The sequence below is a fragment of the Pan paniscus genome, chromosome 11 (assembly GCF_029289425.2).
Source record: "Pan paniscus chromosome 11, NHGRI_mPanPan1-v2.0_pri, whole genome shotgun sequence".
Classification (NCBI taxonomy): Eukaryota; Metazoa; Chordata; class Mammalia; order Primates; family Hominidae; genus Pan; species Pan paniscus.
In genome coordinates this window covers 41,426,129-41,440,002 of record NC_073260.2, presented here as the reverse complement: position 1 = coordinate 41,440,002, position 13,874 = coordinate 41,426,129, and the positions used below count along the sequence as shown (strand labels likewise).

At 47.3% G+C, this 13,874-nt stretch overlaps 1 protein-coding gene across 1 annotated transcript in view; it reads left to right on the top strand.

Moving 5' to 3' along the window:
* The window catches only part of ANP32B (acidic nuclear phosphoprotein 32 family member B), a 38,385-nt gene extending 37,860 nt beyond the window's left edge, over window positions 1-525 (top strand). Inside the window, exon 7 of the mRNA XM_034967850.3 lies at window positions 74-525. Within this exon, the coding sequence (XP_034823741.1) occupies window positions 74-141 (68 nt within the window). The 3' untranslated portion in view covers window positions 142-525. The remainder of the gene's footprint in view (window positions 1-73) is intronic.
* The last annotated feature ends 13,349 nt before the right edge of the window (window positions 526-13,874 follow it).

Below are 13,874 nucleotides of genomic sequence, written 5' to 3'. Positions count from 1 at the left end.
GTTGCCTCCATTGGCAATAATCTAAGCAAAATGCCTTTCCACTGTCCTAAAGTCAATTTTTGTTACTGTACAGAGGAGGAAGAAGGTGGGAAAGGTGAAAAGAGGAAGAGAGAAACAGATGATGAAGGAGAAGATGATTAAGACCCCAGATGACCTGCAGAAACAGAACTGTTCAGTATTGGTTGGACTGCTCATGGATTTTGTAGCTGTTTAAAAAAAAAAAAAAAAAGTAGCTGTGATACAAACCCCAGGACACCCACCCACCCAAAGAGCCAAAGAATAGTTCCTGTGACATTCCGCCTTCCTTCCATGTAGTCCCTCTTGGTAATCTACCACCAAGCTTGTGGACTTCACCCCAACAAAATTGTAAGCGTTGTTAGGTTTTTGTGTAAGATTCTTGCTGTAGCGTGGATAGCTGTGATTGGTGAGTCAACCGTCTGTGGCTACCAGTTACACTGAGATTGTAACAGCATTTTTACTTTCTGTACAACAAAAAAGCTTTGTAAATAAAATCTTAACATTTTGGGTCTGTTTTTTCATGCTTTGCTTTTTAATTATTATTATTTTTTTTTTACATTAGGACATTTTATGTGACAACTGCCAAAAAAGTATTTTTAAGAATTTAAGCGAAATAAACAGTTACTCTTTGGTAAAGCCTAGTTGTATGCTTACATTTTTAAATTATACTCTCATTGTAAGCTCATGTTAAAACACCAAAGAACTGGTTTATTTGGCATTTTTATATTAGTAGTTGTTGAGGGGAATTGCACAAGTGTGTAGGATCTTTGAGCATTTAGATCAAATCCTCATTGATAACTGGGAGTAAATGAAGCATACTTTTAAAAATAACGTTCAAAATGGAATACTCTGGGGCCCTGAAAACCAGTAAAATGTTAGGTTCAAGTATTATGTGAATTAAGGGAAAGAAGATAGTGTAAAGCAAAAGGCCTTCACCAGAATCCCAAGAGATCTGAATTCTAGTTCTGGCTCTGCCACTGATTTTCTGTGTGACCTTGTGTTGACTCTGGGTCACCAACCAGTCTGGAAAATTGAAGGGGTGTGACCAAATGGCTTCTGAAGTCACTTGTAGCACTGATGTTCTGTGACCCTTGCTGACAGGAAGGTCTGAAGAGAAAAATGGGCTTCCCACTAGTCTGAAGCATGTAGGGTTTGACTGATGGGTGAACACAGTATGGTTTGTTGTCAAGACAGGCGTGAAAAGGGGGAATGACATGTGAAAAGCCTCACCAAGCAGTGGGTAGGCACTGCCTGAGGTCAACTCAGGTTTTCCATAAGATGGAAATTTTCTCTATTCTTACAGATCTTAAAGGGATTTGAGAAAGGATATTCTGTCTGTATTCAGTGATTAACCGTTTAGCGAAAATAGATGTATGACTGCATTATCAATACAGTTTTTTATAGTGGAAGATTTAAGTATTGTTTTAGTAAATTTTAGCTTATAGCTGCTGGAATGAGTGAGGTTTTTGATGCATGTAAATGCAATATGTAAAATTGGAATCTAATTTGAATTTATAACAAGTCACAGTTTCTATGGAGCCCCCAAATACTGTACTTTAAAATCAAAATCTCCCATAGACTTTAAAATGGAGTTTCTTTTTTGCAAAGAAAATCCAAGAAAATTTGATTTCTGATTTTACAGGTATTATACATCATTTTCCCCAACCATAAGGCCATTTTGGCAAACCTTCAATACATTGTAAAATGGTTTCTTCTGTAGCCTAAGTGTGTCCTTAAGGTTTTGCTTATTTGTCAAATATCAAACACAGTAACTTTGAGTGATTATTTTTCCCGGTTTGTTGTTGTTGTTTTTTTTTAGTTGTTTTTTAAAGTTTACAGAACTTTCCAGTATCTACCAAGCCTGTAGGATATGCCAGGCTTATTGGCTGGGCAAAAGGGAAGGGAATTGGGTTAAAAAGACAAGCCAGCCCTTGGTGCTCATAGTAACTAGTCAGGAAGAAAAGACATCAACACAAGTAATATTTACTTGGACCTAGGAGCAAGAGGTTTAGGTAAGTTTTAGTGTAGCTCAGAGGCTGGAGAGGTGGCACCCAACCTGGAGGGAGGGAAGCTTCTTAGAAAAGAAAGTACTTCAGCTGCACATGCAAGTGTGAATAGCGTCTATAAATAGGAATAGAGAGAGAAGGGAGTATCTCGGTAAGCAGAGGTTAAAGGTAGGAAACTGCTGAGTACAGTTAGATACAAGTAGATTTGACAACACATGAATAGATGATAATACTGGACAAGTCATTTGGGCCCTTGTAGGGGGCCTTGAAGGTCAAAGCCTTTTTGTGCATTATAGTAAAATGTTGATGTCACCTGTATGTGGCCAGTGAAGATGCCTTTGACATGGTCCTCAGAGAAGCAAGCTGTTTGGTGATGAGGTCACACAGCAGACTATTTTTGGAGTTGTCTCCCATCTGAAGGAGAACATTGAGAGGGTTTGCTTCCAGCTTCTGCAGTAAGTTGAGTTATAAAATGTCTGAGCTTGATGGCAGCTATGATGGGCTAGATGACTGGTCCTGACTAGCTGCTCCGAGGTTGGTGGAGGTGTGTTCTACATACACACCTACATGTGTGATACATTGGTATGCCATCTTTTTGAAGCTATTTTCTTTTTTCTTTTTTTTTTTTTGAGATGGGAGTCTTCGCTGTCGCCCAGGCTGACATGCAGTGGCACAATCTTGGCTCACTGCAACCTCCGCCTCCTGGGTTCAAGCAATTCTCCTGTCTCAGCCTCCCGAGTAGCTGGGACTACAGGCGCCCGCCACCACACCTGGCTAATTTTTGTATTTTTAGTAGAGACGAGGTTTCACCATACTGGTCAGGCTGGTCTTGAACTCTCCTGACCTCAGGTGATCCACCCACCTTGGCCTCCCAAAGTGCCAGAATTACAGGCGTGAGCCACTGTGCCCGGCCCATGGCGCCCTGTTTTCAACCTCTGCTCTTACCTTTAGTTCACTCCTCTTTCAGGAGTCCAGCACCTGAAGAATGATAGTGGCCAGCGTGGAAATGCACAAACCACCTTGTGTAAGATACTGCACCCTACCCGCTCCTGTATCACCACCACCAGGACTTCTGGTACATACTCCAGGACAGATACAGGAGAGTTGAGTCGTCCTGTTCCTGGCATTCCTATTTGGGCTACACTACCTACCCCATCGCCAGAGAAAGGTGAGACAGAAGCACAAAGTGGTTGTACACTATGCTATGACCTTCCAGTTTTCTCCAGCTCTGTTGCATTGTGCTGCCATCAATTTTAATGAGCCTGATGATACCGCCGTGTTGACAGTTTGGAAAGGGAATCAAGTTACTAGTAGACTTAAGCTGCAGCCAGCCAAACAGTTGCTCTGCAGGAAAATCACCAAGATTGCAGTGAGTGTGGAAGTCCTCAGAGCCAATTAGGTCAGCTTAATAATCTCTGATCAAGTGGGTATTTTATAACTTGTCCCAGAGGTGTTGGGAGGGCATATGGAGAAAACACCCTTATTCTATTGCTTTTTGTTGTTGGAGACGGTCTGACTCTGTCACCCAAGCTGGAATACACTGGCAGAATCATGGTTCACTGCATGCTCGACCTGGGCACAAACAATCCTCCCACCTCAGCCGAGTAACTGGGACTATAGGTGCGTGCCACCATGCCTGGCTAAATATTTTTGGTAGAGATGAGGTCTCACTATGTTGCACAGGCTGGTTTCAAACCCCTGGGCTCAAGTGATCCTCCTGACTTGAACTCCCAAAGTGCTGGGATTACAGGCATGAGCCACTGCACCTGGCCAGAGTTAACTCTATTTCTGATTAAGGGGACTTGACCCCTGGCCAGGAGGGGCCTGGGGTCTCTGTGTTTAAGACAGCACTCCCCAGCGCCAGCCCTGGCAGAGGAAGAGTGGAGGTATGGGGAGGCAGGCCTCAAACAGAATCTAGAGATCATATTCTAGCCCCAACCTGGCCACTGAATGGTATTTGCTCCCCTCTGTCACTTCCCCTCTGAGCCTCCAGTTCCTCAACTGAAACTCCGAGGCCCAAGCTAAGTGAGCCTGCAGGTTGTTTCAGCTGTACAAATCTGCATGTGGTTCACCGTGAGCCTAACCAGCAACAGGAATACTAATTGTATTTCATGCTCTTACTCCCAGTTACCCTCTGAAGGAGTAGGTAAGGGTTTGGGCTAGTAGAAAATGTCAGAGCTATGTTTAGGCTGATGGAATTGAAAAGGATAGACCAGTAGCATGGGGCCAGATGAGTGCTGCACTTTGAGTGAAGGAGGTGTCTTCCAGAAATTGCCACAGGTATATACATAAGTTGGCCAGACTAGTCAGTCATCTAGTAGTGTTACAGATGCAGGTTAGTACATACATCTGCCATCGATGGCCATTTACTGAGAGGAATTTAGTCTTCAACTTCCCTGAAAAATAACCTATAATCCCCTTTTATGGATGTGGAAACTGAAGGATTTAGAGGTGAAGTGCCCTATCCAATGTCATGTGGCTAGTAATGGTGACCAGGCTGGGATCCAAACCCAGCTCTGCCCAAACCCAAAGCTGCTGTATGTCGCCATATATCCCTCCCTAGGGCCCTTGCTCCTGGCTCAGTTCTGATGAGAAAGTCAGTGGACTTATTTCTCCCTTAGTCCAAAGCAGGGAGCAAAGTAGACACTAGCTAACAAGACTCATTGGTTCCAAAGGTTCAGGACAGGGTGCGAACAGAACTAGTTGTCAGAGTTGGAACCATAAAATGCTTAGGGACACAGGCAAACAGCGAGCACTGTAAATACAACTGGCTGGGCATGGTGTCTCACGCCTGTGATCCCAGCACTTTGGGAGGCTGAGGTGGGTGGATCACCTGAGATCAGGAGTTCGAAACCAGCCTGGCCAACAGGGTAAAACCCCGTCTCTACTAAAAATACAAAAAATTAGCCAGGCATGGTGGTGGGTGCCTGTAATCCCAGCTACTTGGGGGGCTGAGGCAGAAGAATCACTTGAACCCAGGAGACAGAGGTTGCAGTGAGCCAAGATTACATCACTGCACTCCAGCCTGGGCAGCAAAAGTTAAATTCCATCTCAAAAAAAAAAAAAAAAACAATACTTACAACTACAACTCTTATGATAATTTCACACTGTGGGAGGCAGCCCTGTCATATACTATCTTAGAGAACTTGCAAAAGACCCTTTGCTTCTTGGAGCTCAGTTTTCTCATTTATAAATTGTGAGAGCCCTGCCCACTCTCTGAGTCGATAAGCATGACAGGGCAGGATACCCATGAGGAGTAACTTGAGAAGAGCTGGGACAGCCTATGCCATGGGCCTCTGTCGGTGATAGACTGCACTAGCGTGCATCCAGCCAGGGCCTGAGCACACAAGAAATCCCTGGAAGTGGTTCTGCATAGCTGGTGCTAGATCAGCTGCACCTGGGAGTCACAGTAGCAATGTGTGGGTCAGAAGCCAGCATCTGCGCAGAGTGAGTGACCTGGCGCTGGAGAGTCTGACAGTGGGTGAAGGGACCTGCCAGCCCCAAGAATGGGAATTCCCATCCAGCCCTGGTTTTGTCCATTCCAGTGATTTGGTCAGGGCCCGATCTGCCCTTAGGCTCCCTTCCTGCCGGAACATGGGGCCATTGTTTCCTGCTTCTGTAGCCACCTAGTTCCCCTGACAGCTACCTGTCCAGATCCTACCTACAACCATCCTGCCAAGCTCAGTCCTGACCAGCCACTGACCTGCCTGAGCCCTGCTTCTGACAAAGGGAGTGATGGCCCCTGATGTGTCCGTGGCTCACTGCACTTTACAGGCTCTTGCACATTCATTGTCTTGTTCAAAGGAGGCAGTGTGAGGATCTGACCCCATCTTTCAGACAAGGGAACTGAGGCTCAGGGTCACTTGCAAGGTCCCAGAGTGCAGATCAAGGGTGACTTCTTTCCCTGCCTGCCTAATGCTACTCTTGGGAAAGGCTGGGGGTGAGGCAGCTAACAGGACTGCTAGGACCACTCCATTTAGGCAAAGCTTGTCTCAGTGGATGGGAATTTCTGAAACCTAGAGCTCTTCACAATGCAAGTGTTTTCAGCAAGTGGAAGACAAGAAATGAGGCTGAGGAAATCCAAGTTCCCACTGACAGCTTCTCCTGGGTCTGCATTACTGACCACCTGAGAGCCCTCAGTGCCGGCCCGCCACCCCCAGCTTGTTCTCCACCACTGCTCAAGTGACCACACAGCTGGCGCTCTCAGCAGCTCCTAGCTCAGGAACTTTCGGTGACTTCCCAGGGCCTGCAGAGCACTCCTGGCATCGTTCCCCCACCAACCTGCTCTCAATCCACCTTCCAGCCTTCTTTTCACATGGTCCCCACATGCCTTAGCTGGCCATCTGCACCTTGTCGCACTTTGACTTTGTTCATGCTACCTCCTCTGTCTCTTTCCCTACCTGCACCAGCAAAATCCATCCCAGTGTTCAAGAACCAGAGCAAACGCATTAGCCCCAGACAGCCTGGCAGGCAGGAGGCTTCCTCCCCTGGATTTCTCGTTGGATGACCTTGATGACTTGTTCTGCCCCTGGCAGTGACTGCTCTGCTCCCTGTCCTGTCTCCCCTGCCAGATAGCACTCTGGGCCACGTGTCTGATTCCTCTTGCTGGGCCCAGTACACTGGCACTCAGTGAATGTTTCCTCAATCACCAAATGTATTCGTTTCCTGGGGCCACTATGACAAAGTACCACATGCGGAGTGGCTTAAACAACAGAAATTGATTGTCTCACAGTTCTGGTGGCTAGAAGTCCAAGATCTAGGTGTCAGCAGGATGGGTTCCTTCTGAGGCTGCTCCAGGCCTTTCTCCTTGGCTGGGGATGGCCATCTTCTCCATGTGTCGCTTCACATGGAGTTTTCCCTGTGTATGTGTGTGTCTATGTCCAAACTGCCCTTATTTTTGAGGCAGAGTCTCGCTCTTGTGGCCCAGGCTGGAGTGCAATGGCGTGATTTCGGCTCTCTGCAACCTCTGCCTTCTGGGTTCAAGTGATTCTCCTGTCTCAGCCTCCCGAGTAGCTGGGATTACAGGTTTGTACCATCACACCCAGCTAATTTTTGTATTTTTACTAGAGAGGGGGTTTCACCATGTTGGCCAGGCTGGTCTCAAACTCCCGACCTCAGGTGATCCTCCTGCCTCAGCCTCCCTAAGTGCTAGGATTACAGGTGCGAGCCACCGCGCCCAGCCCCTTTTCCTTTTTCTTTTTCTTTTCTTTTCTTTTTTTTTTTTTTTTGAGACAGGGTCTCTCTCTGTCACCCAGTCTGTAGTGCTGTGGCGTGGTCACAGCTCACTGTAGCTGCGAACTCCTGGGCTTGGGTGATCTTCCGGCCTCAGTCTCCTGAGTCACTGGGATTGCTGGCATGAGCCACTGCATCCTGCCCAACTGCTCTTTTTCTAAGAATACCAGTCATCTGGGATTAGGGCCCACCCTAATGACCTCATCTTAACTATTTGTCTGTAATGACCCTGTTTCTGAATACAGTCACATTCTGAGGTACTGGGGGTTAGGACTTCAACATATGGATTTCAGGGGGGCACAATTCAACCCCTAACACTAAACAAATGAGTTGTGAAAACCTCTGGACCGAGAATGGCAATGGCAGTCAGGTGCTTCACTCCCCTCATGGTCCGGTGTTTGGACACAAGAGTGATGTGATTAAAAGGAGTTGGGAGCTCGAGTCTGGAGAACAGAATCAAGTCCTGGTTTGCTTCCTATCTGTTTTGTGATCTGTGTAAGTCAGTTATTCCAAACTGTATTTCTCTTTCACATTATATTAATTATATTAATTCCCATCTCCCTTCCAATCTCACCAGAATTGTTTCATTTTGAGGCACAGAGGGCTAAAATGGCAGCAGATTATACAAATCAATACAAGAGGTCTGGACTCTTAAAAATCAGAACTTACCAATCTGGAGTTAACAAAGTTGGTATCTCCAGACATTTATGGAAACTTCTAATATGCAATGAAAGGCAAGAACCCTGGGCTGGAAGAAACCAGATCACATCTAGTCCCTTGGCTGATGCTGAAACGCCCTCTGCAACATGCCTACCTTACTTGTTGGATACCTTGGTGATGGGGACCCCGCTCCTTATAAGGCAATGTATTCCATCTTTGAAAAACAGAAATTTGGCCAGGCGTGGTGGCTCATACCTGTAATCCCAGCACTATGGGAGGCTGAGGCAGGTGGATCACGAGGTCAGGAGTTCGAGACCAGCGTGGCCAACATGGTGAAACCCCGTCTCTACCAAAAATACAAAAATTAGCCAGGTGTGGTGGCACGTGCCTGTAATCCCAGCTACTCTGGAGGGTGAGGCAGGAGAATAGCTTGAACCTGGGAGGCGGAGATTACAGTGAGCCAAGATCCCACCACTGCACTCCAGCATGGGACAGAGCTAGACTCCGTCTCAAAAAAACAAAACAAAACAAAACAGATTTTTTAAATCTCTAAAATAGTAAGGCAGACCAGGCGCAGTGGCTCACTCCTATAAATCCCAACACTTTGGGAGGCCGAGGCAGGTGGATTGCTTGAGCTCATGAGTTCAAGACCAGCCTGGGCAACATGGCGTAACCCCATATCTACAAAAAATAGAAAAAATAGCCAGGCACAGTGGCGTGCACCTGCAGTCCCAGCTACTCAGGAGGCTAAGGCAGGAAAATCACTTAAGCCCAGAAGGCAGAGGTTGCAGTGAGCCAAAATCACGCCATTGCACTCCAGCCTGGGTGACAGAAGTGAAACCCTGTCTCAAAAAATAATAAGAATAAAATAGTAAGGCAGCTGTATTTTTTTATCATGAGCCTTGTTACTAATATGGTAAACAAATCCTTTTTAAAAGGCTCTTATTTATGCAATTTCCTGTAACACTTTTGGCTGTAATTTTGCCCAATGGAGCTAAAGAAGAATGGATTTAATTCAGCTCCTTTCTTTTTAAGACAGAGTCTCGCAATGTTTCCCAGGCTGGTCTCAAGCAATCTGCCCACCTTGGTTTCCTAAAGTCCTAGGATTCCAAATGTGAGCCACCACACCCAGCCAAATTCAGCCTTTTTTTTTTTTTTTTTTTGAGACAAACTCTGGCTCTATCAATCAGTGTCTATCAGGGGTATCCTGTTGCTTGTTCCATTACATCCCTATTGATACAGCCTTAGCTGCCAGCCCTGTGATGTCACCATCATACTGCTATAGCCACTGGGCTCAGTCCCCTGAAACTCCCTGTGTGCTCTGCTATGCACATGAATGAGCCTTGTCTCCCCCACCTCTCTGTCCTGGACCTAGGCTGGTGATGTTTTAGGCCCCAGTGAATTTTTTTTAGTTTGACAACGGTTGTCCCCTATCATGACTTCCCTGGAGGCCACTCAGACAATAAAGAAGGAAGCCCTATTTTAATAATGCAGGCTCCATTCCTCATGTCTATGCTTAATGTGGGGACAGTTCTGGAAAGGGAGGACAATAAGTACCCAGAGGTAATGGCAGACTCCCTCCTGGTGTAAATCTAAAACTGCTCAAATCACATGGGACAGCCCAGCCATCCACGTTAGAACTGATGCCATTCTCCTTGGGGAAGAGTCATTGATTCTTCCACTCAACACACTGAGCATCTACTGTGTACACAGCTCTGTGTTAAGTACTGTTTACTTGGATCAGCAGAAGGGCTCAAATGTCAGGAGGTGATGAGTTATATTTATATATGAGAATACAAAAAGATGAACAGGATAGAAATAATCTCTAGTCCTACCCACACAGAACCTACAGGCTACTGAGCAAAACACTTATGTAAATATGTAATTGCAATGCAGTGTGTAAGTTCCGTAGCATTGGGTAGTACACGAACTGAGGAAGGGCAGGGCAGGGACAGAGCTCCCGAGGAAATGACCTGAGGAGTGAGTAGGAGGGAGCCAGGCAACATGCGAAAAGAAGAGCATTCAGAGAGCAGGACCATCCTGTGCAAAGGGCTGGGGGCCAGACAGCTGAGAGAAACTCAGCATGGGAGGAATGAAGAGTGAAGAGGATGCTCATGAGAGATGAGGTTGGGGAGGTAGGAGTGGGGCAGGCCAGAAAGAGCTCTCGGGGCCAGGCGCAGTGGCTCATGCTTGTAATCCCAGCACTTTGGGAAGCTGAGATGGGTGGATCACGAGGTCAGGAGTTCGAGACCATCCTGGCCAATATGGTGAAACCCCATCTCTACTAAAAATGCAAAAATTAGCTGAGCGTGGTGGTGGGCGGCTGTAATCCCAGCTACTTGGGAGGCAGAGGCAGGAGAATTGCTTGAACCTGGGAGGTGTAGGTTGCAGTGAGCCGAGATCGCTCCACTGCATTCCAGCCTGGGTGATAGAGCTAGACTCCGTCTCAAAAAAAAAAAAAAAAAAAAAAAAAAAAGCTCTCTTGGGGTCTTTGAACAGCCTTAAACAAGCAAGTGGTGGGACCAAAATTTCTTTTTGAAATTGCACGTGGAGGCTGGGTGTGCTGGCTCACACCTGCAATCCCAGCACTTTGGGAGGCTGAGGCAGGCAGATCACTTGAGGTCAGGAGTTCAAGACCAGCCTGGCCAACATGGTGAAACCTTGTCTCTACTAAAAATACACACACACACACACACACACACACACACACACACACACACGAAATAGCTAGGCATGGTGATGGGCACCTTTAATCCCAGCTACTTGTGAGGCTGAGGCAGGAGAATCATTTGAACCCGGGAGACAGAGGTTGCAATGAGCCGAGATCGTGCCATTGCACTCCAGCCTGGGCGACAGAGGTAGACTCCGTCTCAAAAAAAAAAAAAAAAGAAAGAAAGAAAGAAAGAAATTGGGGAAGGAGCAGGATTAGAGGCAGGAAGACCATTTAGAATAGGCAGCAATCTATTCTAGAGGCAGCAGTCACAATGAGGAATGAAGAGGGCCTGAGCTAGAGAAGTGGACAGGCTGGCAAGAGGTTAATAGGGTCTGGGGTTAGGGAGAGAGGAAATGCAAGGCAGGCACTCAGATCTGGCACCTAGGACAGGAAATGGAGGAGGGAGAGGAGCAGGCTGGGAACAGGACAAGAGAAAAGAATGAGTCTCAGCATCTAGGCTTTGACTGAAATTACAGGTTTCATCTTTTTTTTTTTTTTTTTTTTTTGACAGGGTCTCACCATGTCGTCCAGGCTGCAGTGCAGTGGCATCTGGCTCACAAGCAGCCTTGACCTCCAGGGTTAGGTGAGTCTCCCATCTCAGCCTCCCAAGCAGCTGAGACCACAAGCATGAGCTACCATGCCCAGCTCATTTTTGTATTTTTTGTAGAGACCGGGGTCTCACTGTGTCATACAGGCTTGTCTGGAACTCCTGGGATCAAGCGAACCTCCCACCTCTGCCTCCCAAAGTGTTGCGATTAAAGGCGTGAGCCACCGTACCCAGACTCATCCACTTTGTTATTCAACAGATAGTGAATCCTCTTCTGTGCAAGTCCTGGAATTATGGTTTCAGGATTCATTGGCACAACAGTTGGCAACTGAAATTATGGGTATAGACAGGTCATCTAGGAAAAGTGTGTAAAATGAGAAGAAAAGAAGGCCCAGAACAGATCGCTAAGGTACGATTTGTTGTTGTTGTTTGAGACAGTCTTTTTTTTTTTTTGAGACAGAGTCTCTCCGTCGCCCAGGCTGGAGTGCAGTGGCGCGATCTTGACTCACTGCAGGCTCCGCCCCCTGGAGTTCACGCCATTCTCCTGCCTCAGCCTCCCGAGTAGCTGGGACTACAGGCGCCCGCCACCTCACCCGGCTAATTTTTTGTATTTTTAGTAGAGACGGGGTTTCACCGTGTTAGCCAGGATGGTCTCGATCTCCTGACCTCGTGATCCGCCCACCTCGGCCTCCCAAAGTGCTGGGATTACAGGCATGAGCCACCGTGCCCGGCTGAGACAGTCTTGCTTTGTCAGCCAGGCTGGAGTGCAGTGGTGCAATCTCGGCTCACTGCAACCTCTGCCTCCCAGTTTCAAGCAGTTGTCCTGCCTCAGCCTCCCGAGTAGCTGGGACTACAGGCATGTGCCACCACGCCTGGTTAATTTTTGTATTTTCAGTAGAAACGATATTTCACCATGTTGGTCAGGCTGATCTCAAACCCCTGACTTCAGGTGATCTGTCCCCTTTGGCCTCCCAAAGTGCTGGGATTACAAGTGTGAGCCACCGTACCCAGCCTGTTGTTTGTTTTTTAAGGGAGGACAGAAGAAGAGGAACCAGCCAGGCAACAAGACACGAAGGAGCCAGAGCAGTTGGAAGAAACCAGGAGAGTGATGTCCCTAAAGCCAGTTTTTTGTTTGTTTTTGAGACAGAGTTTTGCTTTTGTTGCCCAGGCTGGAGTGCAATGGCGCGATCTCGGCTCACTGCAACCTCCGCCTCCTGGGTTCAAGCAATTCTCCTGCCTCAGCCTCCCAAGTAGCTGGGATTATAGGCACCTGCCATCACGCCCAGCTAATTTTGTTTGTCTGTTTGTTTGTTTTTGAGACAGAGTCTCACTCTGTCATCCAGGCTGGAGTGCAGAGACGCAATCTCGGCTCACTGTAAGCTCTGCCTCCCGGGTTCACGCCATTCTCCTGCCTCAGCCTCCCGAGTAGCTGGGACTACAGGTGCCCGCCACCAAGCCTGGCTAATTTTTGTATTTTTAGTAGAGACGGCGTTTCACCGTGTTAGCCAGGATGGTCTCGATCTTCTGATCTCGTGATCTGCCCACCTCGGCCTCCCAAAGTGCTGGGATTACAGGCGTGAGCCACTGCGCCCGGCCTGTTTGTTTGTTTTTTGAGATGGAGTTTTGCTCTTGTTGCCCAGGCTGGAGGGCAATGGTGCTATCTCAGCTCACTGCAATCTCTGCCTCCCGGGTTCAAGAGATTCTCCTGCCTCAGCCTCCCGAGTAGCTGGGATTACAGGTGCCCGCCATCATGCCTGGCTAATTTTTGTATTTTTAGTAGAGACGGGGTTTCACAATGTTGGTCAGGCTGGTCCTGAACTCCTAACCTCAGGTGATCCGCCCACCTTGGCATCCCACAGTGCTGGGATTACAGGCATGAGCCACTGCACCCAGCCCAATTTTGTATTTTAAGTACAGATGGGGTTTCACCATGTTGGCCAGGCTGATCTCCAACTCCTGACCTCAGGTGATCTACCCACCTCGGCCTCCTGAAGTGCTGGGATTACAGGCATAAGCCACCGTGCCCAGCCCCTAAAGCCAGTTCAGATGACCCTGAAGACAGGGTCCTCAGAAGCCTAGGGTGTCACATGCATCCATGCTTCCAAGTCCACCAGTAAGATAAGGTCTGAGGTGCATCATTGCTAATCTGTCATAGAGCAATTCAAGGGTTCGGGTTGGGGTTGAGGCCAGACTAAGGAGAGTTGGGCAGTGGGAGGGATAAGTGGAGATAATAAGTGTCCTTCAAGAGGACTGGTTGTGAAGAGGAGAGAGAAGGTGAGAGGTGAAGAAAGGACAAGGGGTGTAAGGAGCTTCCCCAGCAAGCTGCAAAACCTGACCATGATTCAATGCTCATGCAAAATGCCAGCTGAAAAGGGGAGGTTGAATACACAGGAAGGGAGATAGACCATTAGGCAGGTTTTCTCCAAAAGCCTCATGATGCGTAAGATTGGGGTTTGAGAATTGGAGGATAGAGAATTTAAGTTTGATATAAAGAAAAAATAAGGAACAAAAGAACAGACCTGTGAATCAGTGGAAAGGTCTTTGCAGACAAAGATGGGACCATTGGTACTTGTGAATACTGCAGAAAGAGATCCTAGCTCCATATACAGGTTGGACAAAATGAGGGCTGAAGTGCCTTTCAAAGATTTAAATTCTTGATCCCATCCCACATTTTATTTTATGGCGAGGGGGTGCACAA